At 39.9% G+C, this 17,667-nt stretch overlaps 1 protein-coding gene across 1 annotated transcript; it reads left to right on the forward strand.

Moving 5' to 3' along the window:
• The first annotated feature begins 925 nt into the window (after window positions 1-925).
• LOC145455732 (uncharacterized) lies at window positions 926-16,458 on the forward strand. Its single transcript, XM_080333711.1, has 4 exons — window positions 926-1,075; window positions 1,821-1,984; window positions 8,827-9,068; window positions 16,232-16,458. The coding sequence occupies exons 2-4, from the start codon at window positions 1,834-1,836 to the stop codon at window positions 16,421-16,423; spliced, it is 585 nt and encodes a 194-aa protein (XP_080189837.1). The 5' UTR covers window positions 926-1,075; window positions 1,821-1,833; the 3' UTR covers window positions 16,424-16,458.
• Window positions 16,459-17,667: the final 1,209 nt, after the last annotated feature.

A 17,667-nucleotide genomic window follows, 5' to 3' on the forward strand; every position in this document is an offset into this window, starting at 1 on the left:
GCAGCAACAACACCGAACAACACTGAACAACACTGAATTTGTGCGTGTATACGCTGCTGGTGACACACCGGGCTGCCTCATTCTGACAATGTTGTCTACAAACCTACAATACATCACGATTTTCATAATGCGCTTATTGATATAAGAACCATGCAATGCCCACGCAGTCTTGCTTCATTCAGGATATTGCGGTACGTTGAGCACAACACCAGGTCAACCTATTTGTTTCATTTCAATGTTTATGATTCACAATGAACAGACAATGGGCCGTCTACAACGGTAGGCCTATAAAGTAGGCTATAAGCTGTAAAATGTCAAACGATAAGTTCACCGAAAGTGCAAAATCGACAATACAAACGAAATGCAGGTTGCAAAAAGCTTCTGACTTTGTTAAAAATTTTGACTTTTTTTGACCTATAACACTACAATTTTGACGTATTTAGACATGTCAAAAAAAAAAATCGCCTTACTAATTGTTGATAACCAGGGCAAGTTTTTGTTGCACTAAAATCTCGAGAAAGTTGCACTTAATTTTCACAAAAGTTGCAGTAAAAAGTTGCATTTATAAGTTTTGTTAAATTACTATAGGGTATGAGATACTGGGAAGGTTCCGTTGTATAACCTAATTCCTGCAGTGCTGTCAAATTTGTTAGTCTGCCATTTCACAGACGGTCTGAGGCATCAATCCTTGGAATGGTCGTGAAAGATTATTAATTAATCGCAAGTGATGTTTGGTGCCAGAATTCGTGGGAATGTACTCACACCGCGGGGTGTTAGGTAAACGTTACGAACTTCAAACATAGCAACAGTCAACCCCCCCCCCCCCCGCATGTTATTTGATTTGATAGTTTAACAGTCAGCACGCGAAGATCTTAAGCACTGATTAAAAAACGAGTAAACAAGCTCTAGTGTGTATCCCAGTATAGCCTACCTATAAAATGCAATGGTTGCTATATAGCCACATATCTATAGCCAGACGCTATATAGCATGAGTTTCGTGTGGTGGAATGAAACTGCTCAGCTTCGCGCGAGGATTATAAATTAAACCAAACAACGAAACGACTTCCTGTCCCAAGTAGGTTGCATTTGAAACAATAATGAATTTGAAACAAACAAGTTTAAAATTTGTTTTTTTTTCTAGTCATGACGTCACGAATCTTAAATTTTGACGCCGCATTGTATTGACGTTGACAATTAAAAATATAGGGTAAATAGCACCGTGAGTTATTTGATACGGTATGATTGGATTTGGGCGGAAAATAGGCATATAGGTACGAAACTACTGTACGAGATTTTCAGCAAAGTGTTATTTTTGTCGTAGGGCCTACCGTTATTTAGCCTGCATTTTGCTTCGGAGTTGAAAATGTCAATCGGTATTACAATCCCGCTGGGTTGTGATCAATGTTCCCTCTAAGCTGCGCACGTGCGCAATTGCGCAGTGCTGACACGGTCTCTGCGCACAAAAAATCTAAGTTGCGCACAAAAAATCCGAAGTGATGGCCTTTTTTTAGTCGTTACGCACTGTTGTTCAAGGGTGTGCGCAGTGAGCTGGTGAGTGTGCGCAGACTCGTCAAAAATTAGAGGGAACATTGGTTGTGATGTGATTGTCATATTATTGTAGTATAGTATCTTAGCATTGAGTGCCCGGTCCATATATATATCATATTTGGTTGAGTGAATAAGCACTATATTTGTAGAAGTGTTGGGAGATACGAAGAGATATGCCTACACATCTTCTATAAACGTTGCAATGATTGAAACTGATACAATCAACTAGATAATTTTAATTTATAATCATTCAAATTTATATGCCTTTAAAGCGCTCTGTACATCATGTACACGCACACGCTTCTCGTCTTTTTGCTATATGCAGCGCTAAGTCCATGTGTGACTTCCGCTCGTCAATATGCAAATCAGACCAGGATGATACAAGAACTCCAGGAGAAAGTATCGGAGATGAGCTACAGAATGTTAAAATACCATCGTAAGTTGATCAATTATTCTGCGTTATCTTTTGGAGATGAACTGAAAGCTCCAGATTTATGCATAATAAATGCACAAAATTTTATGTTTCACGGAAGAGCACAAAATTGTCACAAAATCTACTGACAGATTGAGTATGCAGGATAGATTTATAATGATAACGGTGGTAACTGAGTGCGGAGGCACTATACACACAATCTTTAAACCACGAGTGATGTATAAAGATGATAACTGCTACAAACTAATGGTTGCGTCCACCTATATTTTTAAAAGTCGGAAAAAGCGGCTCGGAATGAAAGAAGATTGAGAACCACTGTATGCATTCTATCACGTATTAAAATATGCGTACTGTTTTCGTGTTGCATCTATCTTTGTCGTTTACGTTACGAAGGTGGCACCACAGGGCCGGGGATTTGCAATTGAACTCTCGAATCGAGATCACATGCTCATCATGTCTTCAACAATGAACTTGATTAATTTATCGCGGTAGCGCAGGTCACAATCATTTCAGGACTCTCGAATGCGACTCTTCCGTTTGTATTGTAAAGGCTAGCGCTAACTGCAGAGTTGACCAAGAAAATGTCATTGAGAGATAATTGCAAGAAAAGAAAGTATGCGCAGGAAAATAGAACTTTTAAAACAGAATGGGAGGAAGAGTTTGCTCTCAGTGATAATTGAGGTAGGCCACTTTGATTTACCTGTCAAGATTCGCTCAATAATTACAAAGCTAGTAACTTGAAACTTCATTACGAAATCAAACACCGAAACTTTGCCACGAGTTAACCAACGAAGAAAGATTTACGGAGTAATAAGATTACCGAACTGAAATCTTACTTAAATGTTCACCAGCACTTGAAGGAACTGCTCCACGCTGCATTGGGGTCATATCAGCCTGATTTCAAACACTTTCCGGCCCTGTTGGGGATGTACAGTATCAAAACACAATATTAAACTCCATTCGAGAGCCTTATTTCATTGCGACGAAATAAATTCGTATTTTTAAATTTTTGTGTTGTGGCTATTTTAAAACTAAGATTTTTGATATGCAGCTCGACCATGAAGCAGGTCTGGCCACACCCGATATAGATGATCTCAATAACAATATTTGACCTGTTGCTGTTATACTCTCACAGTAATGTCACCGACGAAAGTCGAAATTTGATCAAGTTATGACGTGACCTCAGAATCTGATTCAGCACTCAAACATCAGCCTAAATGAATCATCAAAGTTTCTGGCGCATTTTTTTTGTTGAATTTTGCAGACCATTGCTATATTCATGTATACGTGCATTTTTTTTCGGTTGGCATGCTTTTGAGAATCCAAGCAGTTATGTAAACAAATGTTTTCTTCAGCGTTCCATATGACTTTCTATGAACAAGGTCTTCCATCCCAGACCTGCAATTTGAGTCCAGTCGCTAATCGCCTGTTGAAAGGATTACTAAGACTTCGTCTTATACCAAGTTGAGATATAACGTAGAGAATGGGTCGGCAACTTTTCGCATGCAGCGTGCCAAAAATGTCAAAAAATGTCGAAATGTAACCAATTGGCATGCCAAACATTTATAATTTTGTAATATTTATCGTTTCAACCAAGGAATCCCACCAACCGCTCAACTGCAGCTGGCATCGGTTACGCCAGTGATTCTTAAAGTAGGCCTATTGGTAGCAAAGGGTAAAAATTTTGGTCGCTACCGAACTAGACTATAGTCGCTTAATGTATACGTCATATTTTCATCATTTATTCTTAGTCCCGCTATGATTTATATTGTGTTGTTGCTTTGGGCGCTTCTGTGCTGCACCAATGTGTATACCATAGCCAATAAGGATCTCTTCATACTGAGTTTCGATAACATTGTATCCGGTAAACATATATCCAAGTCATTCAATACGCACGTCGCCCCTCTGATGTGAACGTAATCTATTCTAAATATGTGCAATATGAACGTAGGTGTCGCCGTACTCATTTCACCAAACTGTCAATCATTTCGTGCGTTTCGAAAACGCACTGTTCATATTGGAGTCACGGTTGATCAGAATCGAGAAAAGCTGTTTTTTAACTATTTTTCTTCATAAAGTTCTTTGTTTCATTTTCATGATGTTAAGCGTGGGCTTTTGCGTCGCCGAATATCAACTGGACGAATGGAGCCTGTTTACCTACCCCGTATTGCGCGTTTTTCCACAGTTGAAATGACTATACATGATTTGATTCAATTCTAGACCATTTGATTCGACTCGGTTGATTTCCAGTGATGATTTTGGAATGATTTCGTGTCATTGCGTTCGGTTTTTATTCTTAAATGCCCCGGAAGATCCTAAACATAGAAGATATGCGGAAACTAGAAATCGCCAAGTTTATGTATCAGTTTCACTGCGGTCGTTGCCCCGAATATTTCAATGACTTCTTTACCTCTGAATCAAAAGCGCACAAGTACAACACACGCGCGTCCACGTCGTCCAAATATCATATGATCGACCGGAAAGATTATCGCTCCATCAAATATGCCGGACCTGATGTGTGGAACAGTATCCCGCCGGCCATCCGACAGTCGACGAGCATGTCCACATTCAAGTCGAAATACAAGCAATTACTACTAAATAAATACACTCCATCCTCAAGATTACCGGACCACGACTGACCTATCGATCTCGCTTCCAATGACATGCCGCCCTATTTCTTGTCGCATTCTTTTTCTATACTATCTTCTTTACTTTCATTCAGTGTGCATGCCTCCTCTTTACATCGCCTAGGCCAGGGGTTCTCAACCTGGGGGGCGCGGGAGGCTCTCAGGGGGGGGCGCGAAAAATTGACGAAGTCAGTATAGGGGGGGCGCGAGAAATTGACAAAGTCAGTATAAATTGTACGTGTCTGAACATGTGTTTCACATCCATTATGAGAAGACGATTAATGAAGATGAAATTTATTCCATATTCAAGAAAGTTTGCAAAATACAAACTCTAGCAACCGCGCTCAACGGAGTATAGTCTGATTTCAACTTCATTTGAGCAAGTTTTTGAAATTCTTTGGAGATATAGAGAGCAATTCCCACGTGTAAGTCATTTATTGCTTCATAGCTTTGACAGTAGCCTAAAGCTTGTCGCGCCGGGCAGCTCTTGTTAGTAGCTTGCGAACTGCACTGCCTAAGACAGACTTAGATGCAACATAGGTTGCCCGGTTTCGCCCTCAATTAGGCTACTCTAAATCAATACAATTTAATTAATTTCCAAAACTGATAAAATTTAGCCTGGCAGGACGGAACGACGCCTTGCTCTCTGTACTCACTACCAGCATCAGGATTAGTCTCGGGGTGACCTACCATGAAATTAATTAATGGATGTCTTGTTCAATGTTTTTTTTGTTATTTTCAAACAAGTTTGGAGAAATTTGTCAGCAATGTAAAAGACTCAACAACTGGAATGCAGATTCAAAATTGGCGTAAGATAGACCTTATGTATACTATTAGATCAGGGGTGGGCAGCCTGCGGCCGTAGAAGGGAATTGGAGCGGCCGTCGACGCCTATTTCAATTAGTATGTGTTGGCGGCCGTAGACATGCAAATTGCAATTACGAATTCACTCCCGCATTTCCGAGAGATTTTAATTAATCTTGAAATTTTCTTCGCCCTCTGCGCAATTCAACAAGACTTCATTTTTCGATTTTAATGCAGTAGCGCCCTTCTTAATCTGAGCCGGAATGGGAACTGGCAGGAAATAACAATTCGTTCGCGGCCCTGAAAAATTTTCGCGCTCCGCGCGACAATATGCACCTCCCGGCAACTATTCATAACATTGCCCCTCACGATTTCGGTGCGTACAATAGGCCATTGTGAAAAGTAGATGTCCGGAGTTCACCGGGAATGGATATGGACAGTTTACCATAGGTATTTTGCGTCCAGATCGTTCATTGCGGCTATGCCCTGGAATGCGGCCTTACGCTACATAAGCAATCGAAATGCGGCCAACGTTGCCCACCTCTGTATTAGATGATGTGCTCTTTTTGACATAATGATAAATGCAAGGGGGTCAGGGGGGCGCGAATTTTTTGACCATCTCCAAGGGGGGCGCGTGTCAAAAAAGGTTGAGAACCACTGGCCTAGGCCAAGGTGGGTGTCAGATTCCATAGACTACTCCTTGTCGCTTCGACATCTTCCTGTCTTTTCATTGTATCGGATTTTTGTGGTGTATTGAACTGATAAAATTGCTAATAAACCAATGATGATGATGATGCTAACAACCTTTATAGTTGAAGGTGCTTTCATATTTGCAGTTATTGTTTTACTATCAATCAGCAGCGGTCAAAGCGGTCAGCGCTGCTACTCAAGCAGAATTAGAAGCGACACCGTAAATTAATACTCAATTATAAGTAGAAGTTGCAATTTCGAAGACATATCGAAAGTATACTTCAAGAGGAAGTCGAAAATGAAAGGCACAAAAGTATTAACTACTTGAGCAAGCAGTGTCAAAAAGCAGACTTGATCAGGGGTCGCACAGTAAAAGTGGAAGTATTCTGGAAACATTACCACGTGAATAAGTAGTGCAAGTAGGCAACATTGAAATTAAGTAGGCCTTATACCTCGAAATAGTAGTGGTAATCAGCATATAAATAGTGACCAATAATACAATATTTATTCATCTATTGCAGTGGATCTTAACCTTTTTTCCTGCAGCGCCCCCTTTCGAACATTGCCTGGGTCTGGCATCCCCCAACCCCCGAAAAACAATTGAGGACGAAAGTAAAAACAATGGGTAAGAGTTAGAAGTCCAGTCGGTGTCTTCGGGTTGGGACTTCACGATTGGAAATAGCTTGAATCACACCCGACGACCACTCGACTAATTAACACTATGATAATAGTATGTGCTATATTCAGGGCCGTAACAGCACTTCGTCAGCCCCCCCCAAACGTCGGTCTTGGGCCCCCCATGTGATGATAAAGTCAACTTCTGGGGGCTTTGCCCCCCAGACCCCCCTCCAGCTGTATACTGTTCACCGCTACTTATCTGAGTCGGCTTTTCCCGCCTGAGCGCGCGAAGCGCGAAAATTGCTATAATTCATGACTGAATCGGTCAGTATGTTCGGGAATTGCATATATATTGCCATCAATTTTTATCCTCTCTCTGCTCACGTAATTAGATTTACAGGTAGAGCTGAGTGAGGTGTGTTTGAAAAGGTAGGACCTCTCAATAATTAATAGACATCTTCGGGCGTATACCCGTTGGCAGGAACAAAACAGCACTTCGTCAGGCCCCCAAAATAAACTTGGGTCTTGCGCTTCCATAGGGTGATAAACCTCCACCCAATCACATTATTGTTCGCTTTTGCCACGAAATTGGTCGTACTATGTACCGAGCCAGCGCGAAGCGCGTTAATTGTCGATCATTCATGATAAAATCGGTCAATAAGATCAAGAATTGCATGTATATTGCTATCAATCTCCTGTCCTCTCTGCTCACATAATCAGATTTAACTCCTGTCTGCTGTATCAAAATAGAATCGCCCAGACGTAGGCTACTAAACTAAAAGACGCACACGATTTCAAATTGGTATTTCTTCACTGGCATATAATTTTTCCCTGCGGGATGGTATTTGTCTTGTGAGGTTCAGATTGCCAGCACAGGAACATTCGGCGCCAGTCATTTAGGCGCCTAAACCTAGATGTATTTTGGAGATATAACGAAGTTTTCGGTCAGCATATGGGCAGTCCTTTTCGGCCCAGGTTTTCTAGCTGCCGATCGTACTGGCACACTTCTTCGAGTCGCATGTTACATGGTCTAAAACTTTATACGTCTTGGTGCATCGTGGCGCGGTAATAGCCAACGCCGATATGCCCATTTCTATAAATCTTGCGTATTTTTTCTTGGGGGAAGAGTACCCCAAAATGAAGATAATTGGCAACTTGAAATCGCGCCCGGCGCGAAAAATTTTTGAAAAAGTTGCATAAATTTTGAAAAAATACTCTATAATTTATGCTAATTCGCGAAATAATTTTGTGCCCCCTTCGAGCTCAGGCCCCCCAATTGGGGGGTTTGGGGTGCGGCAGTTACGGTCCTGGCTATATTCGGTATCAAATCACGGTTCCTATAACAATCATCCGGTACGGGCTCATACCCTCCGATCGATTAACTTTTTAACATGAATGTATTTCAAAGAAAGCAACCCATTCTATATAACGTTCAGGGTTGCGGGTCACAACGCTAAACAGTATCATCCTTTATGATACGATGAAGAAATGTACTGAAGATTTAATTTTGTATCTCTCAAATAAAAATTATATTTAGGTTATCATTTTGACCAAAAAGCTCCAAGGCATCTTTAATGTACAAAGGGCTTGCACTCCTAGAAGTGGTACAGTGCCTCTTTCTTCGATTTCGACACGCTAGCTGTTCACTGCGGGATAAAATACCTACTTCGAAACATTCTGTGGAAAATAATACGAGGTAGCGTGATGATAGTGTTTAACGGGGAACTGGCGATCTAGAAGTACGCTCAATGAATTTTATATGAATCATAATAAACCAATGCACACATGAAGATATGTTACAAACACCGGCGGCACATAGGGCCTACTTCGCGACTAGCGCGACGAAAAATTTCGAGATTTGTCAGATTTTGTCAAATGTTAATTGGCAATGAGAACCCACGTATATATAGAACTGTAAAATCATATGTCCCTACTACCCCCTCTACTGCGACGTCATTTTTCTTCAGCGCCCCCATACCGCCCCTGATCGTTTCCGCCTCTTCAAAATCCAAATCGCCTCTTGGGGGGCGCTGGCGACAAGGTTAAGAAACACTGATCTGTTGCATTGTTCTCGGCAATATTACCTACTATGAATGTTATATTCAGATAAATGCGATGTAAAATACGAAAGTCACTGCTTCTTCAGTATTTTTGTCGGAGGCAAAGGAAGCAGAATGAATCAAAATGCTGCGCGACTTGCTTGCGAAAAATATGGTGCGAAGCCTGGAAACATCTACTCCAAGCATCACATGGAAGGAGTATTTCGATATTTGAGACCGCTCATTTCGACTCGCCAAGATGGAGTCACCTTAGCAACGATCAAGACTGGCATGCTATTTGAGCCTACCGTATGTACTTAAGAAAGTTTACACTTCCAAACTCACGCATGACCAATACATATCACCCACATTTATGCGTGCAATGCGGACAATGTGCAATGTGGTTAGTTCGACAATGGAAGTCGTCCGTATTTCACTGCGATTAGGGTTGCTTTTAAAACATGAATCAATTTAAAACAAACATGTTCTAAACGTAGCTCTTCCATAAATCATGTTTTCTATTGTGTTTTTAGCGACGTTTATTCCTATGCAGGAGAAAAATAGCATCCGAAATTACAATACAATGGTTCGCACGAGTGCATTGAATGGAAGGCTCGAATCGGGTACTTGTACTCAAGAAATATGTTCATGTCATATACTGCGTTGAATAGATTAACAACTGCTTGACTTTTGCCAAATTACCGTGAATGTTATCCATAAATGAGTTGTGCAGGTATTTGCAAAATCATCACTCTAGTCAGGTGAATGAAGACACTGTCCAGACGACTCAAGGGACACATGGTATTTATAGGGTTTTTGACCCCGTCTTAAACGGGTCAAAGAATATCTCTGATCAAGACAACATCGTCATGCACAATTTTAAAGGTCGGTGGTCATCATCACCACATCAGAACATCTATTCGGTTCAAGGGATATATATTAGGGTGGAGTGAAAAATGAAAATTTTTGAATTTCAAAAAAGGGTCTTGATATGTGGTGCCAAATAGTAAACAAATAAATTATATCATAATTTTGGGTTCGTACACCCTCTAGTGGTCGTGCAATTTCACCGAACGAGCCAAAAACAGCTAATTTCGCCATATCTGGATCATCACTTACACTAGAAAGTCAGTTTTGGGCTTGAAAGATGCAGAAGCAACATGTTTCTATCTCACTTCCATAGAACTTACTCTTAAAAATGAACAGAAAAAAAGTTACAAGCAAATTTCTCATTTTATAGGTAAAATTAAGCACTGAAGCAGTGGGTAGGATGTCAAAAGCGTGTAGAGATTGATCTTATGACTGAGCAACATACCCTATCAATTAGAACTACTTTTCAAAACTTGCTCAAACAAATGAAACCCCCTACAAGCATAAATAGGGCTCGGGCATCGAATAGAGACTGCTAAAACTGTATTTAAAACAGCGTCCATTGGTAGTGCAGCGTCACGATATCGGTAAGTTTATAACAACGGCCCTCATGAGATTTCTTACCAAAATGCTGTGGTAGGGTTTGTATCATATTTGTGACAAAGCTCCTGAATGAAAGCACAAAAATTGAAAATACACATTCAAAACACAAACATCAATTCTATACTGGAAACAGAAAATTTTTGTAGCAGTATCACATGAGTATCAGTGTTTACGAACATTAAAATCATGTTTAGTATTGAAAGATTTCATCTGCTTTCAAGACTTCAGTTTTTGTCGGATGAAGCTATCTCTACGTTCAAATCCTGAAACATGGGTAGATGCTTCAGTAACCACGTTTTAATGTCTTTCCACTGCCTGGTTGTGGCAAGGATGACTGAGCCTTAATGGTGATGATCTTAGGTTTTCCACCTCGACATCTGACAAGGTGTTGATTGCATGCGTCTGTTCAATATCTTTGTGGTTTAAGTTGACAATTTGGTGGAAAGATTAAGCCTTGATGTTGATAACTGGAATTTGGAAGAAACTGATGCTCAATGTTGCTGTTTTTAGGTTTGGTGTCATTTATATATCTTCCTTCAAATTCGTAATTGGAATTTGGTACCGTGTGGTTGTTCTGCGCATAGCTGTAATCTTGTTAACTGTAAATCTTCGGACGTTTCCCTCTTCGTCACCAAAGCATTCCCAGCAAAACATTTTCTGGATGTTCAAAATGAGCATTTCTTCGTAGCAAAGATAGTGCAAGATAGTGAATTCGGGTATCAGTCAGCTTTGTGACACGGGAAACTATATTGTGGAAACTTTTTTGCACCTTCAACAATGGAATTGTGCATTTCTATTTCAAACCATGACGGAAAATGGACCTCCATGCAGAATTGAGCAAGACAGTTCAGATTTCTCGATGGACGACTCTGTCCCACATAGTACTTTGAAATTTGAGACGCGAGAGTCAACCATATTGAATGAACGATGGGCCCAGCCTCTAAATATTGCAGATCTGGTTCCAATTGACGACTTTGAAGGAGGATATATAAATGAAACCAAACCCTAAAGCAGAAACATTGACACCAGCATCAGATTCTTCCAAATTCCAGTTATCAACATCAAGACTTAATCTTTCAACCAAATTGTCAACTTAAACCTCAAAAATATTGAACAGCCGCCTGCATCGCAATCAAGACCTTGTCTGATCATGAGCTGGGAAACCTATGATCATCACCATTGAGGCTCAGTTATCCTTACCACAACCAGGCAGTGGATAGACATGTGACAGTGGTGACATAAGCATTTGCTCAATGTTTCAGGATTTAAACGTAGAGATGGCCTCATCAGACCAAAACTGCAGTCTTGAAAGCAGATGAAATCTTTCAATACTAAACATCACTTTATTGTTTGTGCACACTGATACTCATGTAATACTGCTACAAAAAAATTCTGTTTCCAGTATAGAATTGATGTTTGTGTTTTGAATGTGTATTTTCAATTTTCGTGCTTTCATTCAGGAGCTTTTTGACAAATATGATACAAACCCTACCACAGCATTTTGGTGAGAAATCTCATTAGGGCCGTTGTTATAAACTTACCGATATCGTGACGCTGCACTACCAATGGACGCTGTTTTAAATACAGTTTTAGCAGTCTCTATTCGATGCCCGAGCCCTGGCTATTTATGCTTGTAGGGGGTTTCATTTGTTTGAGCAAGTTTTGAAAAGTAGTTCTAATTGATAGGGTATGTTGCTCAGTCATAAGATCAATCTCTACACGCTTTTGACATCCTACCCACTGCTTCAGTGCTTAATTTTACCTATAAATGAGAAATTTGCTTGTAACTTTTTTTCTGTTCATTTTTAAGAGTAAGTTCTATGGAAGTGAGATAGAAACATGTTGCTTCTGCATCTTTCAAGCCCAAAACTGACTTTCTAGTGTAAGTGATGATCCAGATATGGCGAAATTAGCTGTTTTTGGCTCGTTCGGTGAAATTGCACGACCACTAGAGGGTGTACGAACCCAAAATTACGATAGAATTTATTTGTTTACTATTTGGCACCACATATCAAGACCCTTTTTTGAAATTCAAAAATTTTCATTTTTCACTCCACCCTAATATATAGGCTATATCTAATATATTCGTTATACTGCTAAACCAGTAGTTCTTAACCTTTTTTGCTGCAAATCCCCTTTTCGAAATTGTCTAGGTCTGGCGCTTTCTCCCATATTTTAAGGACGGTAGTAAAACAAGGGGTAAGAGTTCGAGGTCCGGTCGACCTTTTCGAGTTGGGACTTGACTATTGGAAATAGTTTGAATCGCGCCTGACAAATTACCGCTATAATAATTCTTTATGCTATATTCAGGAACAAATCAAGGTTGTTACAACAACCATCGGGTACGGGCTCATATCATCTGGTTCGAGCCCGGTGTACACTTCCCGAATTCACCTCTGCGACTGGTAATACAGGGACGTTATTTATATTTTGTTTTGTTTTGCTGGTTCATATGACTAGTAAATCAACTGGGATGGTGGTAGGGAGCTTTTCTCCCATTGAAAGTAGTACTGCATCCAGTTGTTAACTTCAACACGAATGTATTCCAAACAATGCAACTCATATTATATAACGTTCATGTGAGGTTGCGAGTTTCAACACTAAACAGTATCATCTTTTATTATACGATGAAAAAATATTTTGGATATTTAATTTTGTAGCTCTCAAAAACAAATATATTTAGTTAATCATTAGTGTACAAACGGCTCTCACTCTTAAAAGTGGTTCAGTGCCTCTTTCTTCGATTCCGAGCTCGAAACATTTTGTGGAAAATATCCAAACTAGAGTGACGGGAGTATTTTAACGGGAAATTGGCGATCGAAAAGTACGCCCAATTAAGTTTACATGAATCTTGATAAATCTTTGATAAATTTTTCAGATTCACGAATGAATTCCGTCATTAATATAGTAGCAGTATCACATATTACTATCACATATTGATCCTTTCCCAGTCCATGTGATTAGATTGACCGGTAGAGTGAATGGTTGTGAAACATATGTTTAGTCACGATTTATAAGACTCTGTCAATTTCTCGCGCCCCTATGAGTGCCTCCCGCGCCCCCAAGTCGAGAACAACTGACCTAGATGTTCGCGCAGCATCGTCCGTGATCTTTCCATGCCCCAGTCATCTATTCGCACATTGATTACGACAGGATACGTCCACCTCAAGCCTACTAATACGTTGCCAACTACCATGCTACTTAAACTTCTTAATACTACAACCACTCCATGCTACTGCTAGCGACTACTCATACTTCACGCTACCAAACATAGAGGCATGCTCAGTGCTCACTTACTCACATCCATCTTCAACCACGCTCTCAGCCAACTCCCTCATCAACCAACTAAATACGCAGTCTCCAGCCATACCACGCGCAACATAATGTCTAAACGGCAAATACATAACATTCTGTAAATCCCGGGTTGCCACGCATTGTCGACATATATTTTGCGCGGAAGCGCAACGTAAAATTTTGAGATTTGACAGATTTTGTTGGATTTCAATTTGCAATGAGAACTCAGGGATAAATAGAACTGTTGTTTTTACCACATAACCATATGTCTTTAATGCACCCTCTACTATGCGACGCGATTTTTCTACAGCGCCCCCATACCGCCCCTGAGCCCAGCGCTCTCCATATCGCCCCATGAGCGTTTTCGCCCCTTCAAAATCCAAATCGCTCCTTTAGGAGCGCTGATGACCAGGAAGAAACATGCTGCATGACTTTTCAAAATTATTTAAAGTTTCAACAATTATGGCATAATTATACAACTTTTGAAAAAAAAAATTAAATGGCATTTGTTCAAAACATTATTTAAAACATGTTGATTGTTGACGGTTCAAATGCAACCCTGATTGCGATAAATGTTTATGCCTCTTTTCTGTTGACATTGTCGAAATTACACATACGCAGCAGACTTGGATCAATTGTAATTTGTAATTGAGCTGAATGTTATCAATTACATTTTTTCATGTAATTGTGATTATAATTGTAATTGAAGCATTTCAATTTTGTGTAATTGTAATTGTATTTGTAATTTGATAAAAATTTTGCTCAAGAACAATTTTAATTACATTGTTATGGGAACCTGACAATCACAACATAAAATAATCAATCAATCAATAACACGTCACACCAGTGAAAATCTGGTACGGACAAGGATGACGACGAGGGGCCGCAAGGCCTCAAGGCCTTAGTATACAATCGCCACCTGTAATATTTAGCCTATTTACATCGATGTTCTATGCGTGCGGTGTTATAACTAGATAATTCAGTCATGCTTAACTGTTTCCCATACCTCAGTAGCAACAGAAAACTTTGCGAATTACAATATAGGCTAAACGAGTGGTTTTCAAACCGTTGGGCGTGCTCCCCTTGGGCAGCGTGAAAGCATCTGAAGAGGGGTGCGAAGCTCCGGTAAACTGAAATTTTTTCCACGCTTGGCGCGATTCACCCCCATTTCATAGGTATTGCTCTGTGTGTAGTCCCAATTTCATATTGGAGAATTCTCTCATTAACAGTCATAACCTACCATGCCATCAAACTATCTGTAAGGATTGCTAACATTCTGGTTTCATTGTCTGATATGGCGATAAGGGGGCACGAAATATTTCACTGTCATAAAGGGGAGGGGCGTGTCTAGAAAAGTTAGAGAACCAGTCGGCTAAACTAAATTTTAATGTTTCAAAAATGGATGAACAGCAAATAAACTCTTCTGAAACCTGTGCTGAACCATTTTCTACACCACTGCAAAAATAAATTCAAGTTTCCAACCAAGGCTTCAGCAAACTTGATCACGCATTTGTTGAGATGTTATCCCAATCTTACCCCCAATCTAGGCCAAATTTAATGGGGCCAGAAAATTTCGCACCCAAATGTTAATCAAATGTAATCTAACAGTTTCCGAGCAAGTGGAAATGTAAATGCGAACCGAAATGTTGTAATTCGTAGTTATCAGGAGGTTCTTTCATTTTGCATTTATTTATATTTTGCACATCTTATCGGTATCATGGGCTATCATCCTTATCGCTGACGCCTTACCAATTACATTTCATTGTCCTCACTCAGCTCTGAGTAGCCTAATCGTTTGATTACGTTTCATTGACTGTCATGTACCCTATTCGCTGTTAGTCGCTCAAACTTTTGGTTGTTAACAGTCGCTTGAAACATTTTTTTGTGTTTGTAGTTTTCAGTAGCCTACTCATGATTAGGAATAGTTCGAATACGTTTGAGTTTCTTTTCAATTAAAGGGTATTCTACGTAACATGAATGAAACATGAATAGCTTGAGATTGTTGCTAATTACGTATTTATGGTTGTCAAAGAACACATCTCCACCGAATCAATTACAAGTTTAACAGTAATTGTAATTGTAATTTGATATTTTTCGCATTGAGTAATTGTAATTGTAATTGTAATTGAACTGAATTATTGTAATTGATCCAACTCTGATAAGTATTAGCAATGAATGTCGAGGAAGTAATTATTAATATCTATCACATACAAGGGAAATATTGGGAATGATCGTTAATTATGGGAATATTATGTACAACAAGTCTATTTTCGTGCATACAGTACAGCCACAGTGGTCCGATTCAGCCGGTTTCACGCAACTTACGAAATTTCGCGAGATCAGCGAAACGGTTACCATATCTGGTTACTGTTCATGACCTTTTGTAACAGAACCGGTTAATAATTTATTTGAATCCCACCGCTTGGTTAAACGATATATTCCTAGTCTTAAAACACACCCACAGGCATCGGAACTGTATGTTACTTATTTGTTGTAGAAATGTAGGTAAAATGACTAGGATTGTATAAAATGTATTTTGACGAAAGTATCACTTGATAATTGCCAGCTTTACTAATATAATTTACTTTGACGCCACGAAAGTCGCCGTTCATATAAATAAACTCCAAGTATCCAAATACAGAACAAGCTAGTATATGTTACATGCGCTTTGCTGTATCGATTCGACTTGGTTTGTTATTTTGCAGTCACAAATGGTTTTCTTGTCTGATCATACTCCTGCGCCATACGTGAAATGGATGCAAGGTCAACCGAATACAGCGCCAAGCCATACTGTCATCGTCATCGAGGTATTCCCAGCGGGGAACGGAAATGATGGGATGCGTACCAATACATACAGTGCATCAAATGTCGGTGTTATATGTGAAATCGATATCTGAGATTAATTTTAATAAAGAGAGTAAAATGCATTTGACTTATGAGTATATATCAAGGAGATTTCAGGTAAAGCATTAATTGGTACCAGAAAGAGCCGATGGCGTTATTTCAAAACTGCGTTATGGTGGGAAGTTGGCAAATACCCATATTTTCACCGAAGCATTTACTGTGCAGTGAGTCTTATATTTCGACCCTTCTGCCACATGCAATATTCATCCTCACCATAATAGGCAAAACGCGCAGGAATATCAAGCTTCCGAATGAGTTGATATATTCGATCGTGTTGTTACGAACTTATGCAGTGTGCTGACAAGATCTGGCGTATAAGTCCAATCAAAGTCAAATTATTATTTTTGGCGGAAGTATGGGGGATATATCACACTTAACATTGGTATGTGCTCTACCATTCATAGCTCGAAAAGTATGTTTTAGTACGTTTTAAACAAATCGTCTTTTTTCCTGAAAAACGAATATTTTTCTTCTACTCAAAAGTATTGACCTTCCCACGAAAAATTTTGCAATTCACGCTTGATCGACACCGAAATCTATAATGATACGGAACCAGCAGGGAAGCTTGGGTAGAAAGAATCTCAAGTCTCTACTTCAAATACGTCGCAGTTAAGTATGACACATCTGCGAAATGCATTGAATTAATATTAGGGATGGTGTGAACGCGAGATCCACGTTCGGGTTCTGTATGTGAACCTCATAAATTTGGAGGTTCGCGTTCGCAGAGGAACCTTGCCAGGTTATGCGCTGTGAACCTTTTTCATATATTGCAAATTTTCACGCCATTACAGCATCTTTGATTGAAATTAGGTGCATTTCAACTTCAGACCGTTCCCTATACGGCTCTGGCAGCATGAATAGAAATTCAGCATTAAACGAGCAGGCACCTTGCCAATTTAAATAGAAAATTGTTCATTTGTTGGAAATGTTTGCTTGAAATATTCAGCTTTGGCATCGGATATAACTTGTTTGTAAGGTAAGATCAGGGCCGTAGCAGCACTTCGTCAGCCCCCCCCCCCAAAAAAAAAAAACTTTGGTCTTGGGCCCTCCATAGGGTTATAGACCGAACGTCTGGGGGGCTTTGGCCCCCAGACCCCCTCTGGCGATACACTGTTTACCACTATTCGTCATATTCATTGGGAGTTTCTTTAGTGAATCAGCTTTTGTCGCCAAAGCGCGCCAAGCGCGCAAAATTTCTAGAATTCATGATTTCATCGGTCAGTATGATCAGGATTTG

This window comes from Botryllus schlosseri, chromosome 14 (assembly GCF_051294905.1).
Source record: "Botryllus schlosseri isolate E-star chromosome 14, Bs_hap1, whole genome shotgun sequence".
NCBI lineage: Eukaryota > Metazoa > Chordata > Ascidiacea > Stolidobranchia > Styelidae > Botryllus > Botryllus schlosseri.